This window comes from Panthera onca, chromosome D1 (genome assembly GCF_046562875.1).
Source record: "Panthera onca isolate mPanOnc1 chromosome D1, mPanOnc1 haplotype 2, whole genome shotgun sequence".
NCBI lineage: Eukaryota > Metazoa > Chordata > Mammalia > Carnivora > Felidae > Panthera > Panthera onca.
Window position 1 is genome coordinate 11555863 of NC_138348.1, and position 22535 is coordinate 11578397.

Sequence of the window (22535 nt, forward strand, 5' to 3'; positions counted from 1 at the left end):
CTTCTTGGGGAATCTGGGTCAAGGTGAGAGGGCAAGATTTAGTGAGAACGGTGGATTTTGTGCTATCTTAATAGCCATGTGATTCTGGAGCAAGGTTTTATGGTCCTCAGTTTCTGCCATTCTTCACCTCCTCTCCCTCAGTCCCACACCTTCCACTGTGGGCTCTGTTTTGGGTTCTCTTTCTCCTAGCCAATGTCTCTGAACTTCAATAAAAAGATTAATCTCTACTCTTAAATATCAGGGATTATTCTGGGGTGAGGCATGAATGTTGAGTTCCTGTTCTGCAATTTCTTAAGGATGTGATCTTTTTTTTTAAGTTTTTTATTTGTTTTTTTTTTTTTCAACGTTTTTTATTTATTTTTTTGGGACAGAGAGAGACATAGCATGAACGGGGGAGGGGCAGAGAGAGAGGGAGACACAGAATCGGAAACAGGCTCCAGGTTCCGAGCCATCAGCCCAGAGCCCGACGCGGGGCTCGAACTCACGGACCGCGAGATCGTGACCTGGCTGAAGTCGGACGCTTAACCGACTGCGCCACCCAGGCGCCCCTTAAGTTTTTTAAATGTTTATTTATTTTAGAGACAGAGAGAGAGCACACGTGGAGCAATTGGGGGAGGACAGAAAGAATCTGAAGGACGCTCTGTGCTGACAGCAGAGAGCCAGATGTGGGGCTCAAATTCACAAACCGTGATTTCATGACCTGAGCTGAAGTTGGACCCTAATCTTGGGCTCTGTTACCTTCTGTTTTTTTCACCTGTAAAATAGGGGATAATGAGATCATTTAGAATCTAATGAGGTAATGTTTTTTTTTTAAACTAACAAAATTTAGAAGTCAATAATTGAGCACTGAATTAAAAATAACAATTTACTGGCTTTCAGGGGAATTTCCTCAGATCACACATTCTTGTGTAGGTTTTCCAATTAGGGGGATGTTGCGCACAGAGGTTCATATTTGCAAAATATTTTCATTGAATCTAATTAATGGATTTTCACTGAATCTCTAAAATAATGGAGAACTTTTATTGGCAACACTTTATTTTGAGAGTAAACAGAAAGATTTCCAGGTTCCTAAAACCATAATTGAAATGAAATAAGACAATTTTAGTTTTACATCCAAAAGTGGGTGAAAGAACCATTTGTTCATCATGTATTTATGCAGTTATGCAAACATTAGTATACAAGATGCTTATCACTAAATAGTGGAACACCTCCACTGGACCATGCACTGTGCATAGTATTGTCAACTCAAGAGTATTTGGTGGTGGTAGAACATGAAAAGTGGCATCAGGAGTTTACAGCTGACTGGAAGATAACAGAACACCACAAGATTGAAATAATTATATTTATTGGTTAACAATATTCTTGAGTGTAGGCTCAGAGACCATCTAATGTAGAAAATAATTATGTGAAGAGCTCCTTGACCTTTCAGTATTCGTTTTGCTTTATTTTTCTTTCACAGAGAGGAATGAGAATGGGGATGATAATTGCTAACATTTATTGAGCCTCTACTGTTTGAGGCCATTTATGTCATTCAGTCCTTGCAGCAATCCTATGAGATAGTAAGTGTTATTAGCCCTGTTTATAGATGAGGCAACTGAGGCACAGAGAGGTTAATAACTTGCGAAGGGTGACATGGGCAGTAGGTAAAATTCAGGAAATTCTGAAAGTCTGTTTTCTCTGTCATTCTCTCTCTCCATCATTTTCCCTTCCCCTCTCCCTTTCTTTCTCAATCTGTGCATACAATTAAGGCTGTATATATTGTAATAAATTGTTTCTTATAAATACAGGAGTTGTCGAACATTGACCAAGCACAGAGACATTTAAAGAAGGAAATCAAAATCATACCAGTTATTACTTTTGGCATTTGTAATTGGCTCGTGTATGTGTTGTGACACAGAGAGAGAGAGATTATAGAAAGCACTTTTTTCCCTCCAAAAAGGGTAGAACTATTTGTACATACTCATCAGCAGCATATGTGAGTGTCCATCCCTAATTGATTAATATCTTTTATATTACAGACATATCCACATTGTCTTTTTTATATTTTCTGGCTGTTTTTCTAACTTCATCAATTGTGTTTGAAAAGTACCTCATATAATGGGTTTTTCAGTTATAAGAAAGTTTTGAATAAGTATATTTTTTTCTCAGGGTTTCTGTTTTAGTGTTATATTTTGGAAATTTCTTTCCTATCTCAAGATTATATAAATGCATATCTATTTATTCCTCTAATGCTCTAATGGTCTAACAGACCATTAATGGGAGAGTTTATCATTTCTGTATCAATTTAAAATACTAATTTTATCAGCTGTTAAATTCTCACCAATTTTTAAATTTTATTCTTTTTTTTTTATTTTTAAAATTTTTTTTAATGTTTATTTATATTTGAGAGGGAGAGACACACAGACAGAACACAAGTGGGAAGGGGCATAGAGAGAGGGAGACACAGAATCCAAAGCAGACTCCAGGCTCTGAGCTGTCAGCACAGAGCCCAATGTGGGGCTCGAACCCACAAACCGTGAGATCATGACCTGAGCTGAAGTCAGACGCTCAACCAACTGAGCCGCTCAGGCGCCCCTAAATTTATTCTTAAATATGTATTTGTTCTCTGATACATGTCTATGTTTACAAGAATAATGAGTTATCCATGTTTATAATACTTAATATCAGAAAGTTCAAGTCCAGTTATTTTTTATCTAAATTTTTGGCTGTAATTAATATACTGTTTCATCTCAAGGAAGGACAGTTTGGGTATGTAGTACAGCCAATAGGTGGCATCTGTTACAAATGTGTTAGTGAGTCTATCATGTTGACTATATCAACCAAACATATTAAATATAACTTTGTAGTATTTGGTAACTGAAATATATACTTTGACATGTTTTTGACATCAAGGCCCGTCATAGATTGATTCTGGTTGTCAATTGACCCAAGTCTATTTGAAATGGAAAAACATTCTATGTTCAGGGATTGGAGGAACAAATATTGTTAAAACATTTATACTAACCAAAGCAATCTACACGTTCTTGCAATTCCTATCAAAATAACACCAGCATTTTTCATAAAAATTTTTTCTAAAATTTGTATGGAACCAGAAAAGTCCCCAAATAGCCAAAATAATGTTGAAAAAGAAAAGCAAAGTGGGAAGCATCACAATTCTGGACTTCAAGCTGTATTACAAAGCTGTAATCATCAAAATATGATGTTACTGGTACAAAAACAGACACATAGATCAATGGAACAGAATAGAGAACCCAGAAATGGACCCACAAATGTATGGTCAACTCATCTTTGACAAAGCAGGAGAAAATATTTAATGGAAAAAAGACAGTCTCTTCAACAAATGGTGTTGAGAAAACTGGACAGCAACTTGCAGGAGAATGAAACTGGACTACACTCTTAGACCATTCACAAAAATTCAAAATGGGTGAAAGAACTAAATGTGAGACAGGAAACCATCAAAATCCTGGAGGAGAAAGTAGACAGACACCTCTTTGACCTTGCCCACAGCAACTTCTTACTGAACTCAAGAAAACTAAATAGACAATAATTTACATGGTTTAACTCCAGAAATCTAAATAGTTTACCATGGCCCCAGGTGCTTTGACTGACTTCCACAGAAGGTCTGAATCTGTATTGCCTAGAGGCAAGGAAGCCTGCTGATCTACAGGGCTGATAATGCCTCAGAAACTTCCCCAAATTAACCCATAAAAGGCTAGTATGCCTGGCCTGCTTATCCACAAGCACAGCTGTCCTGCGTGGTTATCTTGAGCAATCAGTGATAGTAATAGCCAACACCTATTGGACAATTAATGTGTACTGGATTGCGTGCTGAGCGTGTGCATGAATTTCCTCAGATAACTCTCCCATTAACCTTACAGTTCAGGGGTTCTTGTCCTCACTTTGTTGGGAGTGAGTCATATCTAGTGTGTTTAAACCGCTGGGACAAGTGCATAGCATGAGATGGTATCAGAATGAGAACTCTTTTTTCATTTTATTGAGATATAGTTGACATACAACACTGTATAAATTTGAGGGGTACAACACAGTGATTTGATATATGTATACATTACAAAATGATTACCACAGAAGACTAGTTAGCATTCATCACTTTTCATAGTTAAGTTACATCTTTCTTGTGATGTGAATTTTTGAGATCTAATCTCTTAGCAACTTTCAAATGCGCAGTATAGTATTGTTAACTATAGTCATGATGCTGCACTTTACATTCCCCAAATTTATTTACCTTATAACTGGAAGTGTGTACCTTTTGACCACCTTCCCCGATTCCCCCATCTCCTACCCACTGCCTCTGGCAACCGCAAATCAGATATCTCTTTCAGTGAGTTCAGTTTTTTTAGATTTCGCATATAGTGAGATCATATTATATTTGTCTTTTTTGGTCTAACTTATCTCACTTAGCATAGTGTTCTCAAGGACCATGCAGCTTGTCACAAATGCCAGGATTTCCTTCTTTTTCATGCCTGAATAATATTTATATATAATATTGAATGTTAGCATATATTATGTATATAATAGTGTAACATTTTATATATCAATTATGATTTCTTTATCCATTCATTTTTTTAAAGATTTTTTTTTGTTTGTTTTAGAGAGAGAGAAAAAGAATTCATGCATACAAGCAGGAAAGAGGCAGAGAGAGAGAGGGAGAGAGAGAATCTTAAGCAGGCTCCACACTGGCCACAGAGCCTGTCACGGGGCTTGATCTCACAACCCTTAAATCATGACCTGAGGCCGAAATCAAGAGTTGGACACTTGACTGAACCACCCAGGCGTCCCTATCCATTTATCTTTTAATGGACATTTAGGTTATTTCAATGTCTTGGTTATGGTAAATAATGCTGCAATGAACATGGCCGGGGAGTGGTGCAAATATCTCTTCAGAACACTAATTTTATTTCCTGTGAATATATACCCAGAAGTGGAATTGCTGGATCGTATGTAGTTGTATTTTTAATTTTTTTAGGATCTCCATACTGTTTTCCATAGTGTCTATACCAATTTACATTTCCACAGCAGTGCACACCCCTATTCTCCACACCTTCACCAGCATTTGTTCTCTCTAACCTATTCTGACAGATGTGAGTTGATATCTCATTGCATTCCCCTAGTGATTAGTGATGTAGAAAACACCTTTTCATGTACCTTTTGGTCATTGGGTGTCATCATGGAAGAATATCTATTCAGGTCCTGGGCCTAATTTTTAATTGGACCATTTATTTTCTTGCTATTAAGTTATATGAGTTTGTTTTATATTTTGTATATTAACTTCTTATCAGATATGTGGTTTGAAAATATTTTCTCATGTTCCATAGGTTACCTTTTCATTTTGCTTATCATTTCTTTTGTTGTGCAGAAGCTTTTTAGTTTGATATAATCCCACTTGTTTAATTTTTAATTTTTTTTTTGCTTGTACTTTAGGTGTGATATCCAAAAAATCACTGCCAAGTGGTGTCAAGAAGTTTCTCCCCTATGTTTTCTTCTAGGAGTTTTAAGGTTACAGGTCTTACATTTTGGTCCTTAGTTCATTTTGAGTTAATTTTTTGAGTGGTGTAAGATTTGGGTCTAGTTTTCTTCTTTTGCATATGAGACAAGTTTTATTTGTTTGTTTGTTTTGAGAGAGAGAGAGTGTGTGAGCAGGGGAAGTGGGGGGGGGGAGAGAGAGAGAGAGAGAGAGAGAGAGAGAGAGAGAGAGAGAGAGAGAATCTTAACCAGGCTGTACACACTCAGCATGGAGCCCAATGTGGGGTTGTATCCCATGACCCTGAGATCATGACCTGAGCTGAACTCAAGAGTTGGAAGCTCAGCTGACTGAACCACCCAGGGGCCCCTCTTTTGCATATGAATATCCATTTTTGCCAACAACAGTTATTGAAGAGATTATCTTTTCTCTATTGAGTATTTTATGCTCTCTTATCAAATATTAGTTGACCACATTTGCATGGTTCTGTTTCTGGGCCACACCTAAATGTATAAAGCCACTCACTGGACTCTCTGCTAGAGTGCTTCTGGGTTTGGCAGCTTCCCAGGAGCCCTGGTCAGCTTCCTGGTTGGATGGTACTAGGAGATATACTCAGCAGTAGGTGGGGCTATGAATTGGCTTTTCTGCCTGGACATGGTGGAGACAGGCTCTAAAGCCAACAAGGCTCATTGTTTGAGGTTCTGAATCAGGCAGAACTGTGTGCTGATTTCCCTGGACAAATGAGGCCACTGTCCTAGCTCTGCAGGTGGGCAGCACTGCTGACTGCTGAACGATGCTCCTTTTTAGGTGGTCTGGGCAGGTTTCCTGGTTGGGCTGGGCCTGATGGGTCAGTGGATGAGTTTATGAATTGGTTTCCAGCCTGTACAGAGTGGCAGAACAGGCTCCAATGCCAGAAAGCTTGCCATTTCAGATCCTAGATCAGACAGAACTGCCTATCAAATTACCCGGTGGTCAGATGGGACCACCATCTGGTCTCTGCAATGGGTAAAACCTCTGGTGGGGATTTCTACCTGAGTGTCAATGCAAATAGGAACTCAGTCTGCCAGGATCTGAGCACTGATTGCTGAAAGTCCTGCCTCCTTCTCCCTCACAATCGGATTCCCAGTAATCATACCCCACAGATTCCCCTGCCATCCCCTAGAGGTGAGACCAGATTGGACATCCCACGAAATGACCCACAATTCTGGGGGAGCTGGATAACCACTCACCTTGGGATCTCTCCCTCCCCCTCCTGCCCCAACTGGGGAAACCATAGGTAAAAGGAATCCTGTTGGTGTGGCACTGTGCCAGCATGGGAGAGTGGCAGTACAGTCAAAGTGTGGCTGACCTCTACCCACCTATGCGGTCTCTGTAGTCCAAGGTAGGTGTTTCTGCCTCATTTCCATGTTCTAGGATTTTCAAAATGTTGTCTTGCCTATGAATAGTTATTCTATTGCTATTGTCCTGGGGAGGGGGCTGATGTCAGGAATGACCTATAGTGCAATCTTGATGATGTTTTTCAGAACTAAAACAGCAAAGTCTAAACTCTTAACCACAGTACTATGCTGTTTCCTAAGAAACAAAATATTCTAAAATTGAGACGATAGTTGAGGGCAATAGTGAGTTGTGCTAGCCTCTGTATGGAATAGTTTGTGTGAAGGCTTCCCTAAGAAGACGTATTCCATAACCTAATTGAGCACATCTGCTGTGCCCCCAAGAGAATGTTTTCAGAATTACATATTATGATGTAACTTACCAGGCCATTTTGGAGATGTTTTATTAGATAAATTTGTTTAAAAGTTTGAGACGTTATTATAAAAAGGGTAATTTTTCTTATGGTTGAGATAAGAAATTTAAGAAACCTATCTAGATGATCGTTTGGGGGAGAAGAGCTATTTCAAATGTATTCTTCAATGATGCCACTTATGCAGCAGTTACATATTTATCAGAGGTCTTTTAAAAACCTATTATTTTAATCAATGATTCTTAGCATTATATATAAGAACCATAGGGTTTCTATTGCTTTTTTTAAAGTGGTCAATTTTTAAATATCTCTTTTAATTTTCATGAGACGTCATGGAATAACTGAGAACCTGAAGCACTTTTTAAAAGGTAATTCCTGACACTTTAAGATGAAAAGGTGGGGTCTTTTCTTCAGGAAAGTGAAGCATTGCTTCTTTCCCAGTTCTCAGTAGAGGAGAGAATGACATATATGAGCAATGTAATTCTGTCATTTCACCTGAGTCAGCAGTGCATTCTCTTCTCTCTTTTCTGATTCTAGAAGCACCAAGCAAATGGTTGGGGGAGGAAATATTACAGAGATCACTTATTTCATCCTTTTGGGATTCTCTGATTTCCCCAGAATCCTAGTAGTGCTCTTTGTTGTATTCCTGCTCATCTACATTATGACTCTGACTTGGAACTTGTGCCTCATCATCTTAATAAGGATGGACTCTCACCTCCACACACCCATGTACTTCTTCCTCAGTAATCTGTCCTTCATGGATATCTGCTATGTGACCTCCACAGCCCCCAAGATGCTCTCCAGCTTTTTCCAAGAGCAGCAGACTATCACCTTTGTGGGTTGCGCCATTCAATACTTTGTTTTTTCAATCATGGGACTGAGTGAGTCTTGTCTCATGACAGCCATGGCTTATGACCGATATGCCGCCATTTGTAATCCTCTTCTCTATTCATCAGTCATGTCACCCACCCTCTGTATTCGGATGGTGCTGGGGTCCTATCTGGCTGGACTCTCTGGTTCTGTATCCCTGTTGTGTGCCATACTTCAGCTTCACTTCTGTGGGCCTAATGTCATCAACCACTTCTTCTGTGACATGCCCCAGTTGTTAGTCCTGTCCTGCACTGACACTTTCTTTGTGCAACTCTTGACTGCTATATTAACAGTGATCTTTGGGATAACAAATGCCTTCATCATCATGATATCCTATGGCTATATTGTCATCTCCATCGTGAAGATCACTTCAGCTAAAGGCAGGTCCAAGGCTTTCAACACCTGTGCTTCTCATCTGACAGCAGTGTCCCTCTTCTATACCTCGAGTATGTTTGTCTATTTGAGTTCCAGCTCTGGTGGCTCCTCCAGTTTTGACAGATTTGCATCGGTTTTTTACACTGTGGTTATCCCCATGTTGAATCCCTTGATTTACAGTCTGAGGAACAAGGAAATCAAAGATGCCTTGAAGAGGATACAAAAGAAGAGATGTTACTGCTGAGGTCCTGTCCAGATTTGTCCCATCAGAAACCTTAAAACAATATGCACATGAACGAAATATAACAAAATTTATACTATCTTTGTATAAAGAAAGCTTAATTTGACACAGATAATATGCCAAATGGACTGACAAGTGACTTGATTCCATACAAACACAGTACATTTAAGTCCTGGAATTTCATACTTTTGCCCTACATGAATAGTGGCCTCATTTATAAGTAATCTGCAAGTATTTGTAAAATTTTAAGGTTTAGAAACCTGTCACTTTTTGCTTCGGAGATTGAGCCCTGTTCAGTCTCAAACCTCTGATTGTAAAAGAGTGATACCTGACAGATGCCCCCAGGAATGTAGAAACCTGTCTCCCAAATATTTTGATGCAGTGTAATCAAGACATGATGGTGATTGATGTTTATTCTGTGTTTCTGACCATAATGGGAGAGAATAGAGAAAGGGGATGTGCCTTTGAAAAGAAACGAAACTATACAATTAGCCAGTTGTGTCTTCTGGGAAGAGCAGTCTGAGATAGCTAATGTTTGTCTAAGGCCTTTTTCAGGGCTAATCATCTATTAAGATTTGGTCACATTACCAGGTGTAATCTAATGAAGCGGGGGGTGATTTGAATCATAAAGAGTAATGGAATGAAGGATGTGGTCCCTTCAGTAGCATTTATTTATGAGTTTGATGTTTTAATTCTTGAATCTTATGTCCAATGTGGATTTCTGGGGGGAGATGCTGTGCAAAATTCATGTCAACTAATAGCAATTTCTGATACTGTAGGACTCAAACCTCTTTCCCCCATTAAATCTGGAAAATTTGCCCTGTTGACATAGGCAATGGGATCACACTACCAAATTGTTCTGGTATTTTAAGCATCTGTTCAAATTTGGTGTGAGGAGATTTGTGTGAGAATTCATTGTAATAATATAGTTACTGAATGTTCAATGTTTGCAGAGACTAAGAACAAATATAGAAGGTGGTATACACTCTTTGCTATTGTGTGTGTTCAATATTTTATGTCCTAGATTTTTGGTTGTATGGGTGATACAGTGGATGGAGTAGGTGGTCAGAGTTACTCTAATACTTATATTTTCCAGGAGTACTCAAGGGTCAGGAGAGGAAATAGATAGCAATAGGCAGGGTTCTCAACCCTGGCTAGTTTGTGTTGTCTGAAGGAGGAAATAAAACATTTGGTCCTAGAAGCCTGGTTAAAAAGAGGAACAAGATGGGTCCCAACACTGACTGTTGATTTGCCAGATTGCTTAGACATTAACCAAATGATAAAAACTAAATGCCATTACATTTATATATTATTCTTAGAGATTTAATGGGTTCTTTATGAATGCTTTTTCTCAATTTTAATTAGTCACATGAATTATTCTTTTTAACTAAAAACTTTAAGTGAAGAAGTATTTAAAGCTTTTGCCAAATCTTCCATGAGTTTACATTTGGGGAGGATTGAGAGAAGGGGAATCTCTAGGAGAGAGTGTGGGGGCTTATCCCATGCTAAGGAAACTGTAATATGAACAAAGGATGTTTGGCCCCCCAATCCAGGTAGAGGTATATTCTTGAAGCACTGCTCTTTATATATGTGTAAGAATGTATGGGAGGTCTGTTGCTAAGGTTCTGTGAAGCCTTCCTTAAGAGACAAAACTCTGCTAGATGTTAAAGGAAGATATTTCCATAATACTGCACAGATCTCCCTCTTGACCGGTTCAGATGAGCTCAGGGAGGTGATGAATAAGAGCTGCTGATGGTAACTGGAAGTTAACCTTCTGGGAGCTGCTGTGGATGGGTGAGGTTCCCAGGAGCTTCTGTCTTCCAAGAAATGCCTTAATCAGCTATTGTTGAGAAACATTAGCTATGGGTACTGATGGGAAATTCCTTTAAGTATTATTTTAAAGAAAAAACCTGGGGAAAATAAAACATAGTTATCCAGACTTGTCCCTGAAGAACAGTTAGACCAATGGTATATACCCAGATTCTACTCTTAGTAATTAGTAATTGCATAGACATTTAGCCATGTAATATCTCATGGGAACAGTCAATCTGCAAGCCCTCACTAAGCATTTGCTAGATACATACATCAAGGTGGGTGGTAAGGATGAAAAGAGAATTAGAAAAGCTTCCTGTCCTCATATCTAGTTAGGAAACAGACCCATACATAAAATAATAAATTCTACATATTTAGGCATAGTTCAATGCAAGGTGATTAAAATAGACCCACAGACTAAGGGATATGAAAAGAATAAGAATTCATATGGGTTATTAGGGAGTCAGTGGAAAGTTGGGTCAAAAGGAAGAGCTTGACCTCATTTTGCAGGATTTATTTCACAAAAGAGAAGAGAATTCCCTTTAGTCAGAGTAAGTTGCAAAGTAGAGTGTTGAATGTGCAGAAGGGTATCATTGGGAGCCATGGACCATAAAGATGAAAAGCTGAGCATGAATTTTAGCATAAAGACTCAGAATTTCACTTTGTATTTAGTCAAGAGTCAAAGAGCCTAAATAATTGAGATTCTAGGGGTTGATAGTTTCTACTAATTATTATAATTGACCTCTTGGCCCAAATAAAATTCCTTAAATGATCCTAATAATCTTTCTAAGGTACTGAATGTGTTTTTTTCCAAATAATTTCAGTGATGTTCTATTATTAATACTGTATAAAGATCAAACCCATTATTCATTAGAGTTGTTTTAGAAAGACTATTTAGACCAAGAGATCAGTTAATGAGTAGAAGTTTGAGCCCCAAGAAATTATGGTAAGCTGATTTTGAATCTCACATGCTCACATACACTGATAAGATTTAAAGAATAGAGGAGAATCAGAGCCTTGGCAGTGGACAGGACTCATTTGAGACATGCATATGGTTCACTTAATAGATCTCCAGTCTCCAGACTTTTAGATTACTCTGAGGTACATAGCTGAGTCTGTGCACATCAAGATGAAAATTTAGTTTTTAACCCTCTGGGGGATGAATGATTAAAATTGTGCTTCTGGATGCACAATCTAGGAGAACACATTTGGTATTTGAATGACACTAGGTAGGATTAGAGTTAAGAAAATAAAAGTTACATAATATCATTTTATAATTTATTATTGCCAAGACCAATGTCAAAGGGTTTCTTCCTCATGTTTTCTTCTAAGTGTTTTATGACTTCTTCTAAGTCATATGTTTAAGATTCTAATCCCTCTAATTAAAATTCTAATTAATTTTTGTGGGTGGTGTAAGTTAGGAGTCCACTTTTTTTCTGTATGTGGTTATCCAGTTTTCTAGCACCATTTGTCAAACAGACTATCCTTTCTACATTAAGTATTCTTTCCTCCTATGTCAAATATTAGTACGTGGGGGCTCATTTCTTGATATTCTGTTCTGTTCCATTAGTCTATGTATCTATTTTTATGTCCATACTGATTATTATAGCTTTGTAGTATAGTTTGAAATTAGGAAGTGGGATGCCTCAAAGAACAAACTGGCTTTGTTCTTTGTCAGGATTGCTTTGGCTAGTGTGTGTGTGTGTGTGTGTGTGTGTGGTTCCATAAAAATGTTAGGATCTTTTTCTGTTTCTTTGAAAAATGCCATTGGAATTATGATAGGGATTGCACTGAATCTATTGATGGCTTTGGTTAGTGTGGTTATTTTAACAATTTTAATTCTTCTGATTCATGAACATGGGATATTATTCCATTCATTTGTGTTCTTTTCAATTTCTTTCATCAATGTCTTGTAGTTTTCATTGTATAGATCTTTCACTTCCTTGGCTAAATTTATTCCTAAATATTTTATTGATTTTTGATGCAACTGTGAATGGGATAGTTTCCTTTACCTCTTTTCCAGATGTTTTGTTGTCAGTGTATGGAAAAACAAATGATTTCTGTATGTTGATTTTCTATCTGCAACTTTACTGAATTCATTGGTTACTTCTAATAGCGTTTTGGTTGACTCTATGATTTTCTATATATAAGTTCAAATCATTTGCAAATAGAAACAGTTCTACTTCTTCCTTTCCTATTTGTATGCTTTAGACTTCTTTATCTTGCCTGATTGCTCTAGCTAGGGCTCCAGTGCTATGTTGAATAAGAGTGGTGAGAGTGGGCAGTCTTTTCTTGTTCCTGGTCTTAGTGAAAAAGCTCCCAGTCTTTCACCATTGAGTATGATGTCAGTTGTAGGTTTGTCATATATGGCCATTATTATGTTGAGGTATGTTCCTTCTATACCCAATTTGTTGAGTTTTTATCACAAAAGGATGTTGTGTTTTGTCAAACGCACTTTCTTCATCTATTGAGAGGAGCATATGATTTTGTCTTTTGTTTTATTAATGATGTGTCACATTTATTTGTGTTTGTTGAACCATCCTTGCACCCCAGGGATAAAATCCAGTGCTGATCACAGCACATGATTTTTAAAAATATATTGTTGAATTTGGTTTGCTACTATTTTATTGAGAATTTTTGCATCTACATTCATGAGGGTTATTGACCTACATTTTTTTTCTTTTCTTGTAGTGTCTTTATCTGGCATTGGTATCAGGGTAATGCTGGTTTAACAAAAATAGTTTGTAAGTGTTCCCTTCTCTTCGATTTTAGGGAAGATTTTGAGAAAAATTTTTATTCACTTTCTTGAAATATTTGGCAAAATTTACCAGAGAATCGAATTTTCTGTATTGGGAGGTTTTTGATTACTTTCCTTACCCAAGCATAGAGGTCCTGCCTCACTATTCTGGTACTGCAGGAGAGAAATAGGTTAACACAACTAAGCTAGACAGGTACTCACTCACCATTCTTCCTTTGACCCTTTGGAGAAATTATTGCTGGTTAGTTCAATCCCGTGTTATGTTGCCTTTTTGGGGGGATTAACACTGGCCTAGTTCCTCTTACTGTCTCCAGTGGATTCAAATTCAGCTTTTTCCCTCCAATGAGTGCTGAAATATTTCTTTGTGAATGTTGGACTTCCATAAATCCTCTCATCTGTGGGTGTCTGCCCAAGCCAACCAACCACTCATGGTTTTCCCCAACCATGGCCCAGAGGGGTTGGGGCTGGCTTTTTTTTTTTTTTTTTTTTTTTGGTTCTGCAGCCCACACTAAGGTTTGTCTGCCTATTACCTGATGAACAGGTGGGAAAGATTCCTCCCAGGATCCTTGGCAGATGGTGCTGGATCCCACAACTCCCCAAAAAAGTACTTTTGTTCATAGATAGATGCTGATTTTAATTGTTAAAAAAGAGGGAAAAAAGAAACTGTCTTACGTCACAATGAAACTGACATTACTCCCTTAAGTAATTTTGTAATTTTTTTAAAATGGAAAATGGGGGCGCCTGGGTGGCGCAGTCGGTTGAGCGTCCGACTTCAGCCAGGTCACGATCTCGCGGTCCATGAGTTCGAGCCCCGCGTCAGGCTCTGGGCTGATGGCTCGGAGCCTGGAGCCTGTTTCCGATTCTGTGTCTCCCTCTCTCTCTGCCCCTCCCCCGTTCATGCTCTGTCTCTCTCTGTCCCAAAAATAAATAAAAAACGTTGAAAAAAAAATTAAAAAAAAAAAAATGGAAAATGTATTGTATTTTAAAAAATGCAACTATTGGAGGGTTCTAGATAAGAGGGTAGGTTTTACACTGATATCTTGGTCATTCCCAATACATTCCCAACAAAATGACTTGCAAAAGTTGCAAATAATGAATCATCTTTATTACTACTGGAAATTAGAGATAATAAGAGTCCACATGCCAGGAGATTTGAGAAATTTCTAATGTCACTGTACTGATTAAACTAAAGGTGTTGTTTGGAAGTAAGTGAGGGAGAAGCTTTGATAATTCACTGACCTCTTCTACTTGGAATAGTACTAAATGAATTTGAGCTGAGTAATCAGGAGAACTTCAACAACAAAAACAAGCAAAAAGCAAAACAATTGACTAATGACACCCAAACAGAAAAAGACATTTACAAAGATGGGGTGTGTGTGTGTGTGTGTGTGTGTGTGTGTGTGTGAGTTAAACTCACTTCTTAAAGAGGAAAAGACCCCAAAACACTACCTATTAGACAAATAAAAGTTCAGTTGTCTCACTGGGTTAAAAGAATATCCAGCCACCATGATATTCTGTTTATTTAAAGATGCTCCTAAAGGCAAATGACTCAGAATAATTAAATACAAGATGGTGGGGGAACATATAGATAGCATACAGAAACAACAACTAAATGAGTAGCAATATTAGTTTAAGCAAAGTAGAATTTAAGAGAAAGAGTGAACTAATTCAAGTATTGACCAGAAAACCCAATTCATAATGATGTAATAAAACAACTGCATTGACTAACAGACACAAAACATGCAAAGTTAAATGTGAAAAATGCAAAAATAAAGTTATGGTACCACAATTAAAATTCCATGAATTTTATGTCCAATCAATTTTAAGATCTAGAGTTGACAAAAATTGAATTTAAACATATGGTATTTAAAAGCATTAGTGATAGATTTAAAATGACTATTGTAAATACATGTCTTCTTTTCCAGGTTTGTAAAACTTTAAAAAAGGAATCTAGAACTAGGTAACAGAATAAAATCTCAATAAATTTCTGACAGTAGAAATCAGGTAGATAACCTTATCTGATCACAAGGGTATTAAGAAAAAGTAAAGCAAAATCCATTCACTTTGTGTGATAGATTGAATTGTTAACCCCAAATTTCAAGGCTCCCTGCATCTACAGTCTTGTCATGGGTAGAGTGCATTTTCTTGTCTTCACCTTGGGCTTGCCATGTGGTTTGCTTTAGCTGACAGAAGTGACAGAGTGCTGTTCTCATCATTGGCCTTAGGGCCTTGTGTGTTTTCACTTGCTTCTTTGTGCTTCTGTCATTGCTATGAGAAAAACATGTTCTGGGTGTCTGTTGGTCCTAGGGAAAGGAACACATGGGTCAGAGCTATCTCAGCCAAGCTCATCCTAGACCAGCCAACTTCAGAGGAGTCACCCATTTAATAAGCCTCCCCTAGACTGGCTGAATCTCAGCCAACCTGCAGCTGACCTGAAGTGGCAATAAATGAATGTTGCCGTAAACACTGAGTTTTAGAGTGATTTGTTATGCAGCAAGAGTGAAACAGTATATTTTGTAATTGGAAATTAAATTTCTCCTGAGCCAAACACTTGGATTCAAACCGAGGCTCTGTCACTCACCAGCTGTGTAATGTGGGGCAAGTAACATAATCTTTCTGTGCCTCAGTTTTCTCATCTGTAAAACAGGGATATTCTATATATCTTGTTAGATTGTTTGGAAGGAGTAAGTGAGTTGATATTTGTCAAGAACTCAGAAGAGTACCCTGGCACATGATAAACACTATATATGTGTCAGGTATTGTTATTTATGAATGCTATGTTCAAGAAATTTAAGTTTAAATTAGCTAAATTCTGTTAGACCAACTTTACAGATGAGGAAACCGAGGCCAGAGGAATTAAGAACCAAAGCTAGTAAGTGAAGGGGTAAGAACTCAAACTCAGGATTGCAGATATCAAAGCCTTTTCTCTGTACAAGGTGTCAAATAATACACAAGGAAAATATGAGTAAAATATAATAGTACTTAATTGATGCAGCCAATGAAAAAATCAGAGGTAATCTTTTGAAAAGAAATAAAAGTAACAAAGGTTGTAATTGAAAGAATTGGAAAAAGAATATCAATACAAACAGCAAGGAAAACAGGAGGAAAAATAAAAACAGAAATATGTTGGGAAAAGAAAACAATAAATTTATAACTAAGTTTGGCAGATAGGTCTTCAAATAGATAGATAAAATATACAGGTTTATAGGAGAGGAGAATGGTGGTAGAGTAGGGGGACCCTAGACTCACCAAACACAACTAGATAACTATCAAATCATCCTAAATACCTCAGAAATAGATCTGAAGACTGACAGATCAAGCTCCACAACTAAAGGGAGAGAAGAGGCTACATTGAAAAAGGTTTAATTAAGTTAAACCATATTCTGTCAGCTCTTCCAGTTTTCAGAAGAATCTTGTATTTCTGTTCATCATAACAAAAAATCATTCTTAAATCCAAAAACAAACAAAACAAAACAAATGAACAAAGGGAAAAAGAGAGAGAGAGGCAAACCAAGAAACAGACTCTTAATTATAGAGAACAAACTGATGGTTACCAGAGGGGAGGTCGGTGGTGGGATGGGTGAAATAGGTGGGGGGCGGGGGGGGTGGTTTAAGGAGAGCACTTGTTGTGATGAGCACCGGGTGATGTATGGAAGTGTTGAATCATTACATTGTACTGAAACTAATATTATGTTGTATGTTAACTAACTGGACTTTAGTAAAAATTTTAAAAAATGTATACAGGCTTACAGCATATTTTGGAAGAAAACAGGCATCCAAATTTAGAGAAAGAACTAAGTAAGAAAGAAAATTTAAAAGCAACTTAAACTAATCACCTCTATTTTGTGAACATTGGACTTGGTTGGGTGGCCTGCCTGATTCTCTGTAGCAGAGAAACCCACTGGAGGTGAAACACCGGTTCCTTCAAGCTCTCAGTTAGTCATGATCATCACAGTAGCTGAAGTGTATACGTTTATCTGGTTTTGACCTTCTCACCATACAAAGAATACAAACCATTGATTCCACTTAACACAGGATGAAAATGAAGCTCAACTGACAAATTTAGCAAAAAACACACCCTGGACAGGTAATGGTTTAATCTCTCTCTCAATGAATTTCTTCATTTTTATTAAAGACAATCAAGTCTTGCTCTTAGTGTGAAATAAAGAAATCACAGTAAATTGTGACTATTCTCCTACAAAGCAAAGGAATTTGGTAGTTTAAAAATCTCTGTGTGGTAAACATAAGAGACTCATAAATATGGAGAACAAACTGAGGGTTGCTGGAGGGGTTGTGGGAGGGGGGATGGGCTAAAGGGGTAAGGGGCATTAAGGAATCTACTCCTGAAATCACTGCTGCACTATATACTAACTAACTTGGATGTAAATTTTAAAAAAAAATTTTAAATAAATAAATAATGAAATAAAAGAAAAATAAATAAGTAAAATCTCCGTGTGGTATAATGGAAATGTACACATTTTCATTAGCTTTTGAAATATTGATAATGGCTTTCTATTGCCATTTTTGTAGGCACTGGAAATTGATAAACTTGTATGACTTTATGACTCTTCTAGCTAATTCACTTTATCTGAACCAGTTAAAACATGAGTTATATGGATTGTATCTTTTTAAAGAAAAATATCTTAAATTTCCTCCTAATAGTCAACACAAAATATTCCCACTAAAAATTTATAAATATGTCAGCTAATGCATTATGAAGAAAATGATATCACCTATGCTACTGCCATCCAGAGATAACCACTGCTATTATCTTCATGTAAATACTTTGGAAATTTTTCTTACATGTGCCTGTATATAGAGTTGTGTAAGTTTTATTTTTCAATATGCATTGTTCTGTAACCTGATTTTTCCACTTATTTTATCTTGGATATTTTTATTATCAATAAATACATGTTTACATTGTCATTTCAAATGACTGAAATATGATGCATTCGTGTATCCTGTAACCATAATTGCCATGGTTGTTTTAACTGAATGAAATGCTATCACTAGTATGTTATTTTTTAAAAAAACCTTTGCTGTTTCATATTCATATTCTGGTAGATTTTTTTCTTCATTAAGGGCTAATGGATACTGTGTTCTCTGAGATTTTTTATGGTGGAAAATATTTTCGTGTGGCCTTAATATTAGAATGACAGTTTGGTTATAAAAGGAGATGAGTTTTGTAAATACTGCTCCACAGCCTTTTGATGTTCAGTGTTATTGTGGAGAAGTCCAGGGCCAATCTGATGTTTTCCCCTACAGGTAACTTGGTATTTTTCTTTTCCCTCGATGTCCAAAGGATTCCTTTTTTATCACTGAAGTCCTGTTACTTCACCAGGAGATGAGTTGGTGTTGATCATTATGTATTAACTTTTCCCCAGATAAGATATGTACATTCAATCTCTAAGTCTAACCTCATTAAATTTTAGGCTAATATTACCGAATTATTTTTGAGCGCTTTTCCTATTTCATTATTTTTCTACTGTTAATGACATATAAGTGACGCATAACATTGTGTAAGTTTAAGGTGTACAGTGTGAAGATTTGATACATGCATATATTGTGAAATGACCACAGTGTTAAACACGTCTATCCGCTCATGTAATGACCTTTGTTTTTATGGTGAAAACATTTAAGATCTACCCTCTTAGCAACTTTCAAGTATATAATAGAGTATTATTAACTATAATCACCATACTATATAGTCTTCTATACCCAATTTGTTGAGGATTTTTATCATAACAGTAATGAATTTTGTCAAATGCTTTTCCTGCATCTATTGAGATGATCATGTGATTGTTATCTCTTTAATTAGTGTGATGTGTCACATTTATTGATTGATATATATGTTGAATCATCCTTGCACCAGGATGAATCCCACTTGGTCATGGTGTATGATCCTTTTAATATGCTGTTGGGTTTGGCTTGCCGATATTTTGTTGAGAACTTTTGCATCTATTCATCAGAGATATTGCTATGGTTTTCTTTTCTTGTAATGTCCCCATCTGGCTTTGGTTTTGGGGATATGCTGGTCTCATATAATGAGTTTGGGAGTGTTTCTTCCTCTTGTGCTTTGTGAGTTTGAGAAGAATTGGTATTAATTCCTCTTGAAATGTTTGGTAAAATTCACCCATAAAGTAATTTGGTCCTGGTCTTTTATTTGTGGAGGTGCTTTTGATCACTGCTTTAATCTCCTTAGTCATTATTCATCTTTAAGGTTCTCTGTTTCTTCATGATTCACTCTTGGTAGTGAGTGTGTTTATGGGAATTGATCCATTTATTCTAGATTTCCTAATTTTCTGTCATATAATTGTTTATAGTAGTCTCTTATGGTCCTTTGTATTTCTGTATTATCAATTGTAATGTCTCCTTTTTCATTTGATTTTATTTGAGTCTTCTTTCTTTTTTCTTACTTAATCCAACTAAAGATTTGTCAATTTTGTTTATCTTTTTATAAAACCAGCTCTTAGGGGCGCCTGGGTGGCTCAGTCGGTTACACGTCCGACTTCAGCTCAGGTCATGATCTCACAGTCTGTGAGTTCGAGCCCCGCCATCACGCTCTGTGCTGACAGCTCAGAGCCTGGAGCCTGTTTCAGATTCTGTGTCTCCCTCTCTCTCTGCCCCTCCCCTGTTCATGCTCTGTCTCTCTCTGTCTCAAAAATAAATAAACGTTAAAAAAATTAAAAAAAAAAAAAAAGATAAAACCAGCTCTTAATTTTGTTGATCTTTTTTGTTGTTTTTCTAGTGTCCATTTTATTTATTTTTGCTCTGATCTTTGTTATTTCCTTCCTTTGGCTAACTTTAGGTTTAGTATGCACCTTTTTTTTTTCCTGGTTCCTTGAGGTGTAAATTTAGATTATTTATTTCAGAAATTTTTTCTTAATGTAGGCATTTATTTCTATAAACTTCCTCTTAGAACTACTTTTGCTTTATCCCATAGTTTGGTATGCTGTGTTTCCATTTCCATTTAATGTATTTTTCATTTCTCTTGATTTCTTCTTTGACCATTGATTGTTTAATTGTGCTGTTTAATTTCCACATATTTTTTATTTTTCCAGCTTTCTTCCTATTTTTGATTTTTAGTTTCATATCATTGTTGTTGGAAAATATATTTGATATGATTTCAGTCATATTATATTTGTTATGACTTGTTTTGTGGCCTAAGGACATCCTAGGGAATGTTTCACGTGTGCTTGAGAAGAATGTGTGTTCTTTTGCTGTTGGATATTCTGTATATGGCAGTTCGGTCCATTTGGTCTAAAGTATATTTCAAGTCCATTGTTTCCTTGTTGAGTTTTAGTATGGAATGACCTGTCTTTTGTTTAAAGTGGAGTACTGTTTTTTGTCTGTTATTCCTTTCAGTTCTGATAGTATTGGCTTAATACATACTTAGGTGCTCTGATGGTGGGTGCATATGTATTTATTATTGTTATATCCTCTTGATAAATTAAACCATTATCATTATATAATGACCTTCATTGTTTCTTGTAACAGTTTTTGCCCTAAAGTCTATTTTGTTTGATATAAGTATAGCTACCCCTGGTCTATTTTCATTTTCATTGAACAAAATAACCTTCCAATGGAATGAAAGATATTCTATTGCATGAAATATCTTTTTCCAGCCCTTTTCTTTGAGGCTTTGTGTGTCCTTAAACCTGAAGTGAATCTCATTAGGCAGTATATGGTTGGGTCTTTTTATTTATTTTTTTTTAAATCCATTCAGCCACTCTGTGCCTTTTGATTGGAGCATTTAGTCCATTTACATTTAAAGTAATTATTGGTAGGTAAGAACTTGCTAATGACATTTTATTGATTGTTTTATGGCTGTTTCAAAGTTCCCTTGCTCCTTTCTTCTTCTTCTCTTTCTGTCTTTCTTTGTGAACTGATAATTTTCCATAGTGGCATGCTTTTGCTTCTCTTTATCTTTTATGCATATACTGTAGGATTTTGCTTTATGGCTATAATGTGGCTTTACATAAAACATCTTATGGCTATAATAGTCTATTTTATGCAGATAACAACTTTGATTATACAAAATCTACCCTTATATTTCTCCCCTTTCACCTGTTATGGTTTTGATGTCCCAAGTTACCTCTTTTTATACTATGTATCCATTACCAAATTACTGCAGCAATAGTTATTTTTTTTAATACTTTTGTCCTTTGACCTTTATACTGGCATTAAGTTAAGGTGAAGATCTACACTTACATGGATTTTTTTCAATGGTTTATAATGGTTTAATGCACCATTATATTACAGTATTAGAGTGCTGTGAATTTGGCTATATACTTACCATTGTCAGTGTGTTGTCTATTTTCATGTAACTTGTTAGTACCCTTTCCTTTCAGCTTGAAGAATTTTCCATACTTCTTGTAAGGCAGGTCTAGTGGTGATGTACCACTTCAGCTTTTGTTTGCTTTGGAAAGTTTTTATTTCTTCTTCATTTATGAAGGACGACTCTGCTGGGTAAAGTATTCTTGGTTGGCATATTTTTTTCTTTTATCACCTTGAATATAGTATACCAGTCTTCCCTGGCCTGCAAAGTTCTGTTGAGAAATCTGCTGATAGTTCACTTGTATGTGAGGATTTTTTCTCAGTTATTGCTTTTAAATTTCTTTTTGTGTGTGTTTGATTTGAGACAGTTTAAATATAATGTATCAGAGAAGATAACTTTAGGTTAAAATTTGGGGGGACTACATGAGCTTCTTGAAGTTGATTGTCCAAACCTCTTCCTAGAGTTGGGAAATTCTTAGCCATTATTTATGTAAATGAGCTCTCATCCCCTTTCTCCCTCTCTTCTCTTAGAGTCTGATAATTCACAGAATGTTTCTCTTAATGGTATCCCATAATCCATATAGGTATTTTTTCACTTCTTTTCATACTTTTCTCTTCATTTTCCTCTGACTGGATGATTTCAAAGGACTGTCTTCTACTTAACAGATTCTTTCTTCTGCTTGAGCCAATCTTATAATGATACTCTCCATAGCATTTTTCATTTCATTCATTGTATTCTTCAACTCCAAAATTTCTCTTAGGTTCTTTTTTTAAATGATTTTTCTTTTTCCATTAAATTTCTCATTTTGTTTGTGTATTGTTTGCCTGATCTCTTTTTGTGTTTTCTCATATAGCTCAACTGAGCTTCCTTAAAGCAACTATTTTGAATTCTTATTATGCATATTACAGATCTATATTTCTTTAGGGGCAGTTACTAGAAAATTATTGTGTTCCTTTGGTGGTGTTATGTTTCCTTGCT

At 36.5% G+C, this 22535-nt stretch overlaps 1 protein-coding gene and 1 pseudogene across 2 annotated transcripts in view; both read left to right on the top strand.

The window, feature by feature from the left end:
* Positions 1-22535, top strand: part of LOC132661803 (olfactory receptor 5AN6-like) — a 132851-nt pseudogene that overhangs the window by 106757 nt on the left and 3559 nt on the right. The gene's annotated exons all lie outside the window — the stretch shown is intronic.
* LOC132661804 (olfactory receptor 5AN1-like) lies at positions 7774-8712 on the top strand. Its single transcript, XM_060606751.3, has one exon. It carries the CDS (start codon positions 7774-7776, stop codon positions 8710-8712), a length of 939 nt encoding a protein of 312 aa, XP_060462734.3.